Source organism: Anomaloglossus baeobatrachus, chromosome 11 (genome assembly GCF_048569485.1).
Source record: "Anomaloglossus baeobatrachus isolate aAnoBae1 chromosome 11, aAnoBae1.hap1, whole genome shotgun sequence".
Classification (NCBI taxonomy): domain Eukaryota; kingdom Metazoa; phylum Chordata; class Amphibia; order Anura; family Aromobatidae; genus Anomaloglossus; species Anomaloglossus baeobatrachus.
In genome coordinates this window covers 32,826,594-32,843,840 of record NC_134363.1, presented here as the reverse complement: position 1 = coordinate 32,843,840, position 17,247 = coordinate 32,826,594, and the positions used below count along the sequence as shown (strand labels likewise).

The following is a 17,247-nucleotide window of genomic DNA, read 5'->3' as shown; positions in this document are numbered from 1 at the left end:
GTCCTGAGTTTAACAACATAGCCCAAGTTTATGTTCACACTTTGCAATTTCCAATGTTTTTTTCCCAAGTTTTTGCCTAAAAAAAGCAGCGTTTTACAGTATCAGTAAAGTGAATGAGATTCCTTAAGTCTCGTGCACACGTTGCGTATTTTTTCCTTGCAGATTTGAAGAGGTTTCAGTGTTTTTGCAGCGTTTTTCACCCATTCAAATAATAAAACAAAACATCAAAAACAGGAGTATTTTAGGCAACATTTTTCCTGCCAACACTCCATTATTGATTTTTTGCAGCAAATACTGAATGTGCACACATAGCCTTAGTAAGGATTGTGTCTGAAAAATTGGCACAGGTCAAGAAACAACGTCATTTGGGTCGTTGTATGGTGAAATAAGGGACCGTCCAATATCCAAAAGTGATAGGTGACGTGGGGAGGAGTTCGGGTGGCCTATAAATGGTGCAGACCCTTCAGTCACATCACACAAGGAGGCACCATGATCCAGATCCTCGGGCTATTGCTGCTGTGCTCTGGAGCCGCCACCGCTGCAGGTAACGTCCCATAACTAGGAGAACTACAGAGGTCATGTATGGAGAGGCAGCTCGATATTGCTTGTTGGTTATATGTGACATTGTGTCGGGTGCAATACAGACATTTTTTGCTAAGGAAAGACCAACAAAAACTGAAACGCGTTGCATGGATTTTATATCTTTAATTTTATGCCTATTTATTGTTTGCTTTTTCTTTATACTTTTGAGTAATGTTTTACATATCCACTCTTCATATATCCTGCTGGATCCAAGTTATATTTCGTCTGGGCTTCACCCAAAAATAGATGTGTCAATTCTGGAGCTTTGCCAGGCTCATCGCGATTCCCTGGTGCGTTAGCAATCAGGCAAATATTTTGTGGGGTTGATGTCAGCTGTGTAATGTCAGCTGGCATCAAGCCCAGTAAGTTTTTTTCTGTTGTGCAGGACCGTGCCGGTCAGAGCCAGGGGTAAATTATATGAGTTGTATAAGAGCTTATAGTGCCCTTGTGATCAGAAAAAGCTAACAAAAATGGAGCAGAAGCTATTGTAGTAAGAGAGCTCTGGCCCCTTCTATATAGAAATATTGGGGTCACAGTATTTGGACCTCCCATTGATGCTATAAGACATTGTAGGAGGTGGTCAGCTTACCCCACTCCTTTGGTGTTTACATGATGCCCAATGTATTTGATAACAAATGTACTGCAATGTGATTGTTTTATAAAGTGAATATTTAAGCACTGTTGCTGCGGGAGAATGTGGGCTGGTGAAGTAGCAGAGCCGGAGCAGTGCAGTGGTCAGCACCGCCTAGCTGCCAAGAGTTTAACACTGTATAGTGCCCAATCTGTTTTTTATAGGAACGGTATTGCATAATGTATAGTAATTAAGTATAGTCGTGTTCGCTGTTTCCTGGGTACTGGGAGAGCTTAGAGAAAAGGTGGGAGGAGTAAGCGATGACCGGGGGGGTTGTTTGTAGAGTCAGTCGAGAGTAAGTTCAGTTCTTCCAGTAGGGTTCCTGGCGTATGGACATTACTTGTAACTTGTGCCCATCAGGGAGCCCGCAGGTATGCTCCAAGTGTCCGGAGCCTATGGCTCACCTCGGGACGGGCTTAGAAGAATCCAGGGACAAGACGGATGTGCCCAGGAGAGAACTCCTCAGGGCGGGCCCAGGGAAGTCGAGGGGCTGGAAGCTGTCCAAGGCAGTTAGTAGATACGGATAGCCGTGGAGAGACGAACAAGGGGACAGTGGAGACATAGGCCTGGCAGCTGGAAGACTAGGCCCCAGGTAGCAGGTTAGGCCAGATGAAGTACCCGAGAAACAGTGGCAGCAGAACCGGATGTTATTGGCCATGTCTGATGAAAAAAAGAATTGCAGAGAAATTTTTGAGGTCCAATTTTTATATTTGAAGAGCCTCCTCTGAGACAATGACATCTTCATAAATAGCAATTCCATCCTGCATGGAGTCTTTATGATAAGGTAAATTGCTGCAAAATTTAGTTTTGTCGTGATCTTCTCACTTTTCCTCTGTCCTTTCATTGCTTTTCTCCACAGATCGTCTCTGCATTGTGATTGATGGGAGGCTAAAGCAGGTGGACGCCGGCAACGGTCAGGTTTATGGTGTGAATGATGATGATAACATCTACCAATGGATGGGTTCTGGCTGGAGGCAGTTTCCTGGACAGCTGATGCACGTGACCGTCGGTCCCGCCGGTGTCTGGGGAGTCAACAAGTTTCAAAGTATCTATAAATACAAAGACGACAACTGGATGCGAGTATCAGGTAAGAGGACATCTCACGTGCTGTGTGGTTTCCTCGAACTCCACCATTTTTCATTTACGGCATGCAAAATTAGAGGCAACTACGGTTATCCAAAGTGTCATACTTTCCCCAGGTCACTCAGAATATTCTACGGTTGTAACATAATATATGAGATCTTTACATAGAGCTGTTCTGTGCCTGTCTATAACATGGAGGTAACAGGGCAGTCAATATTTTCCTTGAGTAGCATGTAACAGTGACCAAACTAATGGAGGGGGCATGCAGGGCATTTGCCTAGGGTGCAGCCAGCAGGATGATGCAGTCAGACCAGTTAGGTAGTTCGAGGTGAATCCCATGCATAGAAAGTTAGTTACATAAAAACTGTGCTAGAGTGAAGGAGGTGCTGCTGAAGAGATTGCTAGCAGAATTTTTTGAAGTGTCATCCACAAACCTATAATCTCTATAACGTTCATCCCAAAAAAATTCTAAAAATGAATGAAGTTGTGGCAAAACTAAGGGTGAAGGACAGGCAGGGCATTTGCCCAGGGTGCAGCCGGCAGAATGGTACAGTCTGGCCACTAAGGGTGGTGGTTCGAGGTGACTCCCAGGCAATGGAATTTTGCTACCTCCCAGGAGTGGGTTTTGACAGGTTTTTTAGCTGGATGTCAAAATGCCGGCTCAGAGAATATATTAAACACTCAACTGTAGTCATGCCTTCAGTTGCAGGTACAATTGAAACACTGACCGCTGCAGGGACAGGATGACGTCAGCAGAGTTATCAGGTCATCTGATCACACTGCTGATCTACCTCCTACGCCAAAGAGGAGGTGAATGGTGGCAAGATAAGCAATCTAATTGGGCCATAAAAACAAGAGTGTTATTAGTAGGGGGAATCTTGGTAGAGTATGTTGGTACAGTAGTTGACGAGACAGTATGGCAGGGAGGAAAAATGTGGGATAGAACAATATGATGGAAAAAAATCACTGCTGCACAGAAAGGTACACAAAAACTATGCCAGAGTGAAGGAGGTGCTGCTGAAGAGATTGCTAGCAAATTTTTTAAAGTGTCATCCACAAACCTTTAATCTCAATAATGCCCATCCCAATAAATTCTAAAAATAAATAAAACAGTTTAGAATGGTTTAAAAATAATAAAATAAGTCATACTCATCCTACGGGACTCAGTTTAATGCTTTTTGGTCACCCACCAGTCTCTGTATTTCCTGTAGCAGTTTTGATATACCAACATGGTTGTTATGGCAGTATGGGATGGGAGGGGAGTGATGTATTTGAGGGGACAGTATGGCGGGGGAGAAATGTGTGAAAGAACAATATGGTGGAAGAAATCACTGCTGCATAGGAATGTACACAAAATCTGTGCCAGAATGAAGGAGGTGCTGCTGAAGAGATTGCCAGCAGACACTGGCAAGTGTCAGCAATTTTCTTTAAGTGTCCTCCACAAACCTATAATCTCCATAATGTCCATCCCCCAAAATTATAAAAAGAAATAAAACAGTTTAGAATGGTTTAAAAATAATAAAATAAGTCATGCTCATCCTATGGGACTCAGTTTGATGCTTTTTGGTCACCCACCGTTCTCTGTATTTCCTGTAGCAGTTATGATATCCCAACATGGCTGTGTGGCGGAATGACATGTAAAGGGAGTGGGTGATTTGAGGGTACAGTATGGTAGGGGGAAATGTGCCAAAGAACAATATGGTGGAAGAAATCACTGCTGCATAAAACGTTACACAAAAACTGTGTCAAAGTAAAGGAGGTACTGCTGAAGAGATTGCTTGCAGACAGTGGCAAGTGTCAGCAAATTGTTTGACGTGTTGACCCCCTATACTCCTAATCTTCACAAGTCATCTAAGGGACTCAATTGATGATTTTTGATCATATGGTAGAAGAAATCACTGCCGCATAGAAAGTTACACAAAAACTGTGCCAGAATGAAGGAGGTGCTGCTGAAGAGATTGCTAGCAGACAGTGGTAAGTGTCAGCAAATTGTTTGAGTGTCATCCCACAAACACTTAACCTCCACAATGTCCATCCCAAAAATTATTCTGAAATAAATAAAACAATTTAGAATGGTTTTATTTTTAAACCATTCTAAACTGTTATATTTATCTTTAGAATATTTTTTTGGGGTTGGATATTGTGGAGGTTAGGTGTGTGTGGGACGACACTTCAAATAATTTACTGACTTGCTACTGTCTGCTAGCAATCTCTTCAGCAGCACTTCCTTCACTCAATGCTGCTCACCATTAGATGCTTTTTGGTCACTCACCAGTCACTATATTTCCTTTAGCGGTTGTGACATCCTTACATGACTATGTGACCTTGGCAGACAAACAGTGATTGGCTGCAGCAGTTACATGTCTGTGTCAGTACAGTGTACATCAATGCTACAACCAAAAGAACAGTGACTGGGGGAAAGGGAAGCACCAGGGTCTCAAGTGAACATGACTTCATTTATTATTTTACCATTTTACATTTGATTACAAAAATATTTATTTGTTTGGACAACCCCTTTAATTTTTTTTCTATCATTTATCCTTGATTTTATTTCTGTAGGTCGCCTGAAGCAGATAGACGCCGGTGGGGATAAATTCCTGTCTGGAGTTAATGGAATGGATGATATTTTCTGTGCGAACCAGGATCAGACTATTTCCAACTCGACAAACGTGGCCTATAACGACATAGATGGGAGTCTGAAGTATTACAGCTGTGGTCCCTATGGCTGTTGGGGTGTAAATGCTATCGATAATATATATTATCGCCATAATGTGCAGCCCACGTACTGCAAAGGAAGCCGATGGCAGCATATAGATGGCAGATTGAAAATGGTAGAGGTCGGCTCGGATGGTTCGGTGTATGGCGTCAACTCCAATGGAAAAGTGTATAAAAGGTAAAAGCTTTAAAGACCTTGCATAACACTTGTAATTTCTAACTACTGGGAATTTACTTATTTATTATACTTTAAGTTATACATTTTATATAAATTGAGGTTCACTCAGCAATGGTGGCTGCAACATAACAGTTATCACATGGCTCTCATATCATTTTGCCACCATTGTAGGTGTAACCTCTCCTCTCTATTTCAGGGAAGGGATCACTGATGGGAATCCTATCGGAACCTCATGGACTCAGTTGAAGTTTTATGATGTTATGAAACATGTATCTTATGATCAAGGAAACCTGTGGCTGATCACCAAGAAAGGAATCATCTATAAGTGCAAAGTGGACGGCTCTGCGGACCAAAGCTGCTACTAGATCCTACAGAACCGGCTCGTAGTGTTGTGTCTTGTTTGTGGTTCGGAGGAAAAACGATAAGACAATAATAGAAAGAAGCAACAAAAGTGTAAAAATCTAATATATAAAGCTGAGTGTATGTATGTGTGTATGTATGTCCGCTAAAGGAATCTGCACCCTCACATGTACAATCACAAAATTTTGCACAGACATTCCATTTGACCCAGGGAACATCATAGACTATGTTTTGAGGGGAAATTTTAACCCCGTGCTTTACAGTCATTCGCCAAAAAACCTGCCTCTATTAAAGTAAATTGAGCTGGGAGCCACAGTGCAGCCAAAACTTCAGAAGAATGTGCAGTCACGCCCTTATATGAAATGTTGGCGTGTCACAATGCAGCCAGTGAAAGAGACAGACAGACACACAGACAGACATAGACAGACAGAGGAATAGAGAAAGAGACAGGTAAAGAGACAGAGAGACAGGGAAAGAGACAGACACAGACAAAGAGACAGGGAAAGAGGGAGAGAGACAGGGAAGGAGACAGACAGATATAGACAGAGACAGACAGAGAGATAGAGAAAGAGACAGGGAAAGAGACAGACAAAGAGACAGAGAAAGAGACAGACAGACAGGGAAAGAGACAGACAGACAGGGAAAGAGACAGACAGGGAAAGAGACAGGGAAAGAGACAGGGAAAGAGACAGACAGACAGAGAAAGAGACAGACAGACAGACAGGGAAAGAGACAGACATACAGGGAAAGAGACAAACAGGGATAGAGACAGACATACAGGGAAAGAGACAGACAGGGAAAGAGACAGGGAAAGAGACAGACAGACAGGGAAAGTGACATTAAGGAATAACGTTTGGAACTCCATTCTATGTCTGAACTGGGTGCAAAAAACCTAAAAAAAACATCACTATGGGGAGATAAGGTATGCACACCAGTGACTATGGAAGGGGAATACATGGAATAGCAGAAACTGCTGTGTGAATACTGACATGAAAAATTCAATAGCTATTTGTAAAAATGAAATGTGAAAAATGGAACCTGCATTACTGCCATGAATATATGAATAAAGAGAAATTTAGCTAATAGCTATTTGTAAGAATGAAATGTGAAAAATGGAACCTGCATTACTGCCATCAAATACTTTGGCGTAGTGTTGGGGCTCTATTGCATTGATCAATTCAGTAGCTAAATTTCTCTTTATTCATATATTCATGGCAGTAATGCAGGTTCCATTTTTCACATTTCATTCTTACAAATAGCTATTGAATTTTTCATGTCAGTATTCACACAGCAGTTTCTGCTATTCCATGTATTCCCATTCCATAGTCACTGGTGTGCATACCTTATCTCCCCATAGGGAAAGTGACAGAGACAGGAAAGAGAGACAGACAGGGAAAGACAGACAGAGACAGACAGGAAAAGAAACAGATAGAGACAGACAGAGAAAGAGACAGATAGGGAAAGACAGGGAAAGAGACAGACAGGGAAAGACAGACAGAGACAGACAGGGAAAGAGATAGAGATAGACAGACAGGGAAGGGGATAGAGAGACAGACAGGGAAAGAGACAGACAGGGAAAGAGACAGACAGACAAAGAGATAGAGAGAGACAGACACAGACAGTGAGAGACAGACAGAGACTGGGAGAGAAACAGAGAGACAGTTACTATCCCGGGCAACGCCAGGTGCTACAGCTAGTAATAATATAAAATTGCTCAATTAAATAAATTTTTGCTTTCAAACCATACATTTTTTGGAGGGTGTTTTTCTAAACTAATCCTTTTAAGGGTACTTTCACACATCCGGATTTTTGCTCTGCGGCACAATACGGCGTTCTGCAGAAAAACCGCAACCGGCTTTTGTAACGCCGATTGCGTTTTTTTTTGCATTGACTTACATTAGTGCCGCATTGTGCCGTAGGGGCTTGCGTTCGGTCCGGTTTTTGCCGCATGCGGCAGATTTAGCCAATGCGGCGGCCGGATCGAACGTACCCTGCAACGTTTTTTGCTCCGGCAAAAAACACCGCATCGCGCCGCATCCGGCCGCTGCGGCGCATTTTTCAATGCATCCCTATGGAGGCCGGATGCGGCGCGATGCGGAAAAAACCGCATCCGGTCGCCGCATGCGGTATTTTCCACTGCGCATGCTCAGTAGCATGCCGCAACCGGAAAAAACCGGACCGGCCGCATGTAAAAACGTATGCAAAGGATGCGGTGTTTTCACCGCATCCGTTGCATAGTTTTCACAGCCGGATTGAGCCGCAGGGCTCAAACCGGATGTGTGAAAGTAGCCTAAGTAACTCACCTATTCCATGGATGGGCATATGTTTCCGAAATGCAAGCTTTTGTTTGTGTAGCCGAAGGAAAGAGATTTTCCCGAACGCTAATGAGGGGAGTCTACCTCCAATAGCCTGTGGTAGTTAATAATGTCTTCGTCACAACAATGGTGCATCAAGTCCGAGTTGATCTTAAAAGGCTTTAAGTTAATGATGTCACTGGAGTTCTCCAAGTAACTTGTAAGAAAACATAACATAGGACATCTGCCATAGAATAAGAGATCAAGGTCCGACCCTGGAGCCGAAACAAGAGAGTAACACTTGCATGTATGACTTCATTCATTGTGTCATGCCCGTAAGTCGCACGGGCCTGATCTTACGACTTGGTTAGTTCACCTCTGGTGTTCTGTATGCAAGTATCTCACTTTTGTCTCTCCTGTTATTGACCCGGCTAGAGTGCCCATATATCCTGACTCCTCTGCTCTTGTTCCCAGTTTGTATTCTGAACCTGTGCTGCCTGCCCTGACCTTGGATTGTCTGACTACATCTTTTCTTTTGCTGTCCGTACCTTGCACGCCTGCCCAGATCCATTGGTCAGCTGCTGGAGACCGGGGACTGCCCTGAGAGGTGGTACCTGTTGACTAACTGCGGCCCACCCTATCCTCACCATCAGAGCTTCTAGTGAATAGTGGTCACTTATGATCTGTGGCACAGTGGGTTGAAACCTACTAGCGTTTCAAACTGCCTGTGCACCGCCCCAGCGGAGCAGCCGAGCTGCTCGGATCCGGGTTCACTGTGGCTCGAGGGTCTCCGGATCTGGGGTTGTGCAGCCACTCAAATGAAAGGGGGTATTTACAGGGGAGTTGATGTATAGTTCGTGACGCCACCCATGGTGTACGGTAATTTGAGGAGTACCGCCGCAGCCGTTGGGAGTACCTGGGGTGATGAAGTGAGGCAGCAAGATGTCTTAGCCCTCCACGGGTAGTGGGATGCCCCGGGACTCGGTGTGGGGTGCCGTGGGATGCAGGGGTCACTCTCGTACTCACTCAGTTCATAAGCAGACACTGACAACCGGGTAAACCAATTCTCTGGGTACCGCTGCCGCTGAGGGGGGCTCGTCCGGGTCCCGTCCCCTCTAGTGTTGCCTGGTGATCCGTGACCTGCCTCCTGGCACTAAGTTTAACTTCAACGTAGTGGCCCAGTAGTCTGAAACTTGCCGGGCCCCGCTCCCCACTGTGGCTAAGTGTGGGAGCTTGCTCTCAGGGCTCACGCTTAGGACTTTCCAACCCAAAACGGTCCAGAAAATCCCATCCCCCTTGTTGTTCTAGTGCCCCGATTCTGGAGCGGGTGGGAACAGGTTTAAAGGCTCCGTTCTCCTCAGGTGAATTGTCGGGTTGCCTGAAGCTACTCCCCGACCTAGGGTCCGTGTACCCAGTCGTGCCTTCGGTCCCGGACCGGTGACAGTGCTAGGCTGCCGACTGTTCTCCTCGACAGGTCCAGGCACCTTGACACAATCCCCTGTGACCGGGGTTCCAACTTCTCTAGGCCCAAACCACCGTCTGCAACCTAGACAGATTTTCCAGGAGCCACCGCTCCTGACCTCCTCTCACTCTCACACTCTAACTCCACTCTACTCTACTGACTGACACTCCTGACCTCGCCTCCCTGATTCCCCAGGTGGGCGGCTCTATTCCACTCAAGCCGTCCACTGGGGTGCCTGGTGGGTGCGGTGCAGGGTGTATCTAGGATTTGATTTGCTGTTGGAGGCAACACTATTAAGATAGGGACCCAGAACCAAGAGGGAGGCGGAATATCGCACGGAAGTAGTCCAGGGGCGTCACACCTGCATGGTGCACCAGAAACCACCATCCTGCAAAAAATTCTACATTTGTTTTTTTCCTGACAAGAAGGGGTGCAGAGTGTACATTAATGAGAAAAAAAAATAACTTTATTGAATTTACCAAATGACTGCAATGAAGCAAAATGTGAAAAATTTAAAGGGGTCTGAATACTTTCCGTACCCCCTGTATATGTCCCCAATTCTGATTTCATTTCTGGTATAGATGTCCCCCATTCTGCCTCTGTTCTTTAGTGCATTAAAAGAAAACAAAAACATTCTACTCACCTTTCTCCGCTACCCCCGTTGTGCGTCCTGGTCTTTGCGTCCCCCATCCAAGTATATGTGTCCCCCATACTGGCATATATGTCCCCAATCCTGGGTTCCTTCCTGGTATATATGTCCCCCATTCTGGTATATGTCTCCACCGTCCTGGTATGTGTGTGTGCCAATTTGGTATATTCGCCCATCCCTGAATTTTGTGTCCCCCATCCTGGTATATGTGTCCATATCCTGGTATATGTCACGCTCCCAGTGTCCCAGCACCACTCCTTACCCACTGATCCACTCCATGTGTCCACCAGTCATGGCTGCCGCTCCCGCTCCTGCTCCCCTGACTCCTGCTCCTGGTCTCAGGAGTCTGACTTTGAGTATTGGCCTCATGGTTCTGTATAGGACCAGGCCGCGCCCACTCTCCTGGTCTTATGGGCCCAGCACACCTGATGCAGGTAATGACATGGGGCTGTGCTGGGTATATAAGACTTGCCTTTCCATGTGGGCGGGGCCTGATCAACGTGTCCTTTTGCTTGTCTTTAGAGCTAGGTGCTCAGGTCCCCTTGTGCTGTGTCCTGTGTCCTGTTACTGTTTGTCCTTTGCTACCGGGTACCTGTGCCTGTTTCCTGCAGTATCCTATAGAACTCTGTGACCCTAGTGACCCGGTTATAACCGTCCCGGCCACGCCAGTGCTCCGGCTGCCGTGTACTCTGCCCCCCGGTGGGGTACTCGGTCCAGTGGATCCACCTCCTGGGCCCACCAGTCCTCCCGGCCCTGACAGATTGATCAGGCCATGGATCCCGCTGGAGCACAAACATCAGAGCTGGCTGAGCTGCGCCAAGAGCTGGCACAACAGCGTGAAACCCTGAGCCGGATGCTGAAATTCCTGGCGTCCGTGGACCATCGGTTATATACGCTACAGACAGCCGTCTCATCTGAGTCCACGCAGCAACCAGTCTCTACGTCTGAACCTGTTGTCTCTGCAGCCTCGCAACTTCGCCTCGCTGCTCCGCCTCGGTATGCCGGGGACCCCAAGAACTGCCGGGGGTTTTTGAACCAGTGCTCGCTGCACTTCAAATTACTCCCGCACCTCTTCGCTTCCGACCAAGCCAAGATAGCCTTTGTGATGTCGCACCTGGAAGGCGAGGCGTTGGCCTGGATAAATCCGTTGTGGGAGAACGAGGATCCGGTGACTACCGACATCCGGGAATTCCTGCAGGCTTTCCGAAGTACCTTCGATGAACCGGGACGCAGTACCGCGGTTACCTCCTCGCTCCTCCGGCTACGCCAAGGGACCCTGACCGTCGGCCAATACGCCATTCAGTTCCGCACGCTTGCCTCCGAGCTAGGCTGGAACAATGAGGCCTTGACTGCCGCCTTCTGGGAGGGGCTCTCCGGTCGCATCAAGGACGAATTAGCCGGTCGTGATGTTCCCCGTACCTTGGATGCTTTGGTATCACTAGCCACCCGGATTGATCTCCGTTTTCAGGAACGAACCAAGGAGGTATCCCGGGAAAAGCGACCAGTCCGTCACGCCTTTGTCCCGCAGAGGTCTACCGTTCCCCCGCCACTGCCGTTCTGCGACTCCACTCCTGAGCCAATGCAAATAGACCGGCTGAGCCAAGCCGAGCAACGTCGTGCAGAGCGACTCGCCCGGGGCCTGTGCTTCTATTGTGGAAGCGGTTCACATCTGCTCCGCTCTTGCCCTGAGAGGCCAGGAAGACCCCAAGTCCAAGGGATGGTGGGAACCGCCACCCTTGGTACCGGAATCCCGTCAGTCCCGGTTACACAGACTGTCCAGGTCACGACCGAGAAGACCCAGTTCACGGCAGAGGCTCACATTGATTCGGGAGCAGCGGGTAATTTCATCCAACAAGCTACCGTGGACCGTTATCGGATACCGGTCATCCCGCTTGCAAAACCCCTCTGGTTCGCCTCCGTGGACGGAAAACAATTATACGAACCTGTCCGGTACACCACCGAACCCGTGAGACTTTGTATTGGTACCCTGCACACTGAGACTATTGCGTTTTATGTCATCCCGAGAATGGCTCCTGAGCTCCTGCTGGGTCTGCCCTGGCTTAAACTCCATGATCCTGACATCAGTTGGCGCTCCGGCGCAATCTCTCGCTGGAGTCCCTCGTGCCATGATACCTGTCTTCAGCCCGTCCCTCAGCCCCTGGCACCTGATCCTATCATGTCACAAGAACAGGAGAAAATGACGCAGTCCAGCGTTGTACCACAGATCCTGGCACTTGTGCCTGTGGTGCCACCGGAACCGGAAGTGATGACGCACCCCAGCGTCGTTCCACCGTCCCCGACGATTGAGACTCTGATGCCACCAGCTACCGGGGATGAGTCACCGTCCTGTGCCCGGTCCGAGTCGCCCGGGCCGGTTCTCCACGATGTCAGTACTGTTTCTGTCGGTCCTCCTCTTCCCGTTGCCCCCGCTGCCACTGCTGGTAGATCGGCTAAGCGCCGTGCGGCTAAGAAGGCGGTACGGGGTCAGAGGTCCTTCCCCGCCTTTGCGTTGGGCCCCGGCCCGGTGTCTCGATCCGGGGTGCCCCTGGGGTTCTGTGCTCGGAGGGGGGGGCTTAGAGGGGGGGGTACTGTCACGCTCCCAGTGTCCCAGCACCACTCCTTACCCACTGATCCACTCCATGTGTCCACCAGTCATGGCTGCCGCTCCCGCTCCTGCTCCCCTGACTCCTGCTCCTGGTCTCAGGAGTCTGACTTTGAGTATTGGCCTCATGGTTCTGTATAGGACCAGGCCGCGCCCACTCTCCTGGTCTTATGGGCCCAGCACACCTGATGCAGGTAATGACATGGGGCTGTGCTGGGTATATAAGACTTGCCTTTCCATGTGGGCGGGGCCTGATCAACGTGTCCTTTTGCTTGTCTTTAGAGCTAGGTGCTCAGGTCCCCTTGTGCTGTGTCCTGTGTCCTGTTACTGTTTGTCCTTTGCTACCGGGTACCTGTGCCTGTTTCCTGCAGTATCCTATAGAACTCTGTGACCCTAGTGACCCGGTTATAACCGTCCCGGCCACGCCAGTGCTCCGGCTGCCGTGTACTCTGCCCCCCGGTGGGGTACTCGGTCCAGTGGATCCACCTCCTGGGCCCACCAGTCCTCCCGGCCCTGACAGTATATATGTCCCAAATCCTGGGTTCCTGCCTGGCATATATGTCGCCCCAACCTGGTATATGTGTCTCCCATACTGGCATATATGGCCCCAATCCAGGGTTCCTTCCTGGTATATATGTCCCCCATTCTGGTATATGTCTCCACCATCCTGGTATGTGTGTCTGCCAATCTGGTATATTTGCCCATCCCAGGATTTTGTGTCCCCCATCCCATCCTGGTATGTATCCACATCCTGGTATATATGTCCCCAATCCTGGGTTCCTTCCTGGTATATACAGTATGTCCCCTATTCTGCCTCTGTTCTTTAGCGCAAACAAAATGAAAAGAAAACAAAACATTCTGATCACCTTCCCCCGCTGCCCCGTTGTGCGGCATCCTCTTATACAGCCAGCGCAGTACCCAGCAGCTTACATCAGAGTGAGTGCCATGGTGCCGGACGTCACTGCCATGCGCTCCCAGTTACGACCACACCAATGTCAGCTACCGCCCTAATTTCCTGGCAGCGTGTATTGTGGTGCAGGAACCTGATGGATCTCTGCACCGCAATACACTTAAGCTGAAGTAGGTGCTGGGGTGGGCAGACACCCCTGCATCATGGGCCCAGTAACTGTCATGATCATTGTGACCACGATTGTGAATAAATCCCCTTTTATGTATCCATTTATATACTTTTTTCAGTAGTCATAGCTTAAAAGAAAATTCTGATAAATCAGCTTAGAAAACCAAATATTCCATGGTAAAATACAGGAACGTAAATGATTAATGACTAAGTAAAGATGCAAGATTTACAGAAGCCGCTTCTCTCAGGTCATCAGTTCAGAGTATATATAGGGGCATAATGGCTTCAGTGTTCTCTACGTGGTCCTGTTTTTATTATTTGTACATGTCCCCCTCAATTCTAAAGTGCTGTGGAATATGTTGGTGCTAATTATTATTCTTATAAAACTGCTCCGCTCTAGAGACCTCAGCCCCAGGCAAAGATTTCCCGAGGTCCAGCATCACGACTCCCAAACTCTACAATGACTAAGCTACTCCAAGCTTCGTAGTCCCCCAATATTCCCATTGTCGAAGCTTCCAGCATCACGACTCCCAAACTCTACAATGACTACGCTACTCCAAGCTTCGTAGTCCCCCAATATTCCCATTGTCCAAGCTTCCAGCATCACGACTCCCAAACTCTACAATGACTAAGCTACTCCGAGCTTCGTAGTCCCCCAATATTCCCATTGTCCAAGCTTCCAGCATCACGACACCCAAACTCTACAATGACTAAGCTACTCCAAGCTTCGTAGTCCCCCAATATTCCCATTGTCCAAGCTTCCAGCATCACGACACCCAAACTCTACAATGACTAAGCTACTCCAAGCTTCGTAGTCCCCCAAAATTCCCATTGTCCAAGCTTCCAGCATCACGACTCCCAAACTCTACAATGACTAAGCTACTCCAAGCTTCGTAGTCCCCCAATATTTCCATTGTCCAAGCTTCCAGCATCCTTTCTGCTAACTACACGAATTCTAAGAAGGCAGAGTCTCCACAACGTGTAGTCGGAAACCAAGAGAATGGCCACTTTAATAAACCAAGTGTTCCTCAGCTGCAGGGGCAAATGCAGTATTGATATATTTGGGTTTCCAAGCTTACCGCATGGGGTACTGTAGTTTAGGGGTCAACAATCATAATCCCTTTACACCCCTAGTGGTCTAGAGTCATTTTTGGGGTTAACACCTAGATGTCTAGTGAGATTAGTGAAGAAATCTAAAATCGTATTAGAATACTTTATAGGGGTATGAGGGTGCTCGGTGTGGTGGTCGCTGGCACAGGGGGCTTCTGCTTCTCAGCAGTATTCCTTCGATGGTCCACGCCCTTGCCACCTCCCCAGAGTAAGGAGAAAGGGTTTGGTCATGGTGGTCCTGGCTGGGTGTGTGATCTTTGTGTGTGCAAGCCATACTTCTGCTTAGGCCCTCATGCAGACCAGGATCTTCCCGATGGGGAATCAAGGACACAGATTCTCTTTTCTTCTTCAAGAGTCTTTTACTAACAGTTGCTCACAATATTTCTGACACATCATCACTGCGGGCACAACACTTGAACATTGTAGGTACGGTACATTTGACTTCAAGGCATAGTTTTACTGCACACTGCTCCATAATTCCTGGTACTACTGTGGCTATTTGTACGTCCTACTCCTCACTGTCTGACACCCCAAAGTCATAGAGTCCCACATGGCTATGGTGTCATCCCACCCACAGGGACCCGTTCTGTATAACGTTTCGACCACCGTCGGACAAGGTTCATTTATCAGTGATTCCGTGCCATCCTGTCAACCCAAGTCTATGCCAAACCTCCACTTTAGGACTAGTACCGCTGGAGTCATTTTGCAAACCAGGAATTCTCTCTATAGTTTGGGTCTGTTACGACTGCGGGATGGAGGTGACCCTCTAATTATCCCCGACTGGTGTCCTTTCAGCGAACTCTATTCCTGGGATGACCCTGTGGGTCAGGTCAAATTACAAATGCCATAGACATCAACTTTCTTTGGCCTAAGGTATCTAACTGGTTTGCAGACATCTCCTACTCGCTATACTTCCAACAAGTACAGCTTTCAATACTCTAAACTACCACTGACTAAACTGGGATGGAGTCAGGCTGTACCCTGCAGTTGGCTACTCCCACTGGGGACGACCCACTGTTCACGGTCTTTACTCCTGTCACTAACCTCTTTACCAGGAAGCAGTTCCTTGATCTGGCCACTAGATGGTCACACTACACTTTAGGCAGGAACACATTGTCATGCAGGAAGACCCAGCCATGACCCGTATTCAATGCTCTTACTGAGGGAAGGAGGTTGTTGGCCAAAATTTTGAGATACATGACCCCCTATATCCTCCCTCCAATACGGTGCAGAATGATTCCATATCTAACATTGAAAACCCACTTCCTATTGAGTCTCACAACTGAAGTACACCACTTTGAATATTAAAAGTGGCCCTGGTAGGAGAAGCACTTGGGCGGCCATAGGAGTGCGGAGAAGTATGCAGTCCAGCAGCGGGGGTAAGTGAATTGGAATCCCTTCTGAGGAGAGGCAAGGTAGTGCAGCGACGCCGGCCCTACAGTTCCCCCCTTACGCCCCTCTTCACCAGACCTGAAGAAAGTTTCTTCTCCACCAAGATGTTTTTGGAAGCTGTAGCAATGGCCGGTGGAAGGGGTAGGGAGAATGGCTGCTGCTCGAGAGGCCCTGAAAGGCAGACGGCACCAGCTTCCAGGGTAGCCATCACTGAGGCTTCAGGGATCAGAAATCTCTTACAGGAATTCTGCCTACAAAGGAGCACCTCTTCGGATTTCCAGTCCAAGGCAGGCTTGTGGGCATGAAGCCAAGGACGAGTAGACAAGACCAGGAAAGACATCTTCTCCAAATGTGAAGCTCCCACTTGAATTTCCATCTGCTAAGAAACAAAGCGTATTGGCTCTGTCCAGAGTAGAGATGAGCAAACTCATGGACGTTCGGTGGGTTTCGATAAAGTTTGCTGTAGGACCCCGTCTTGACCTGAAACCCAATAGGAGTCAATAATTGGGCAGTTCGGTCTTCGCCAACATGCAGCCAGCCATAAACAGATCATTTCCGGGGAAGGGTGGGCAGGATTTTTCCTTTTTTTTTAGTTGGTGCACACTGCATCTCATCAGTTACCCCCATTACAAACTGATCGAACACTGCAAGTGGCTCGCACTGGGCTGAGCACCAAGCGTACCCGAGCACAGTAATGCTCAGACCCGAATTCTTCTTTTTAAGTAAAGTCTGTGTTTGGTAAGAACACGGAACAGCTAGAGATAGAGACGACTTAGGAGTGTTGATACAACTGACAGATTAATTGTGCCTGCAGCTACCACTAGAGGGAGCTTTTTGCATAGTGATTTATATAGATCTCATTGAATAGATACGCAGTGGGCTCCTCCTAGTGGTGGCAGAAAGAACTTTAGTAATTAGCGCCATCTAATTTTCTGAATTACTCAAGAAGGGGGGGGGGAGAGGTTTTGGGGTATCAAGAATTCTACCTCCTTACTTTGACACTTCTCTGCCATTACTGTACAACTAGGTGGCTCTTCAGTCCAGTAGTCTGGAATGTAATATGAATAGTCAATCAGATTTCTAATCAAAGTATCATGTCTGAACCAAGCAT

At 47.7% G+C, this 17,247-nt stretch overlaps 1 protein-coding gene across 1 annotated transcript; it reads left to right on the top strand.

Annotated features, from left to right (window-relative positions):
* The first annotated feature begins 478 nt into the window (after nt 1–478).
* Nucleotides 479–6,492, top strand: LOC142257046 (fish-egg lectin-like). Its single transcript, XM_075329101.1, has 4 exons — nt 479–544; nt 2,073–2,300; nt 4,856–5,189; nt 5,386–6,492. The coding sequence occupies exons 1-4, from the start codon at nt 490–492 to the stop codon at nt 5,552–5,554; spliced, it is 786 nt and encodes a 261-aa protein (XP_075185216.1). The 5' UTR covers nt 479–489; the 3' UTR covers nt 5,555–6,492.
* The last annotated feature ends 10,755 nt before the right edge of the window (nt 6,493–17,247 follow it).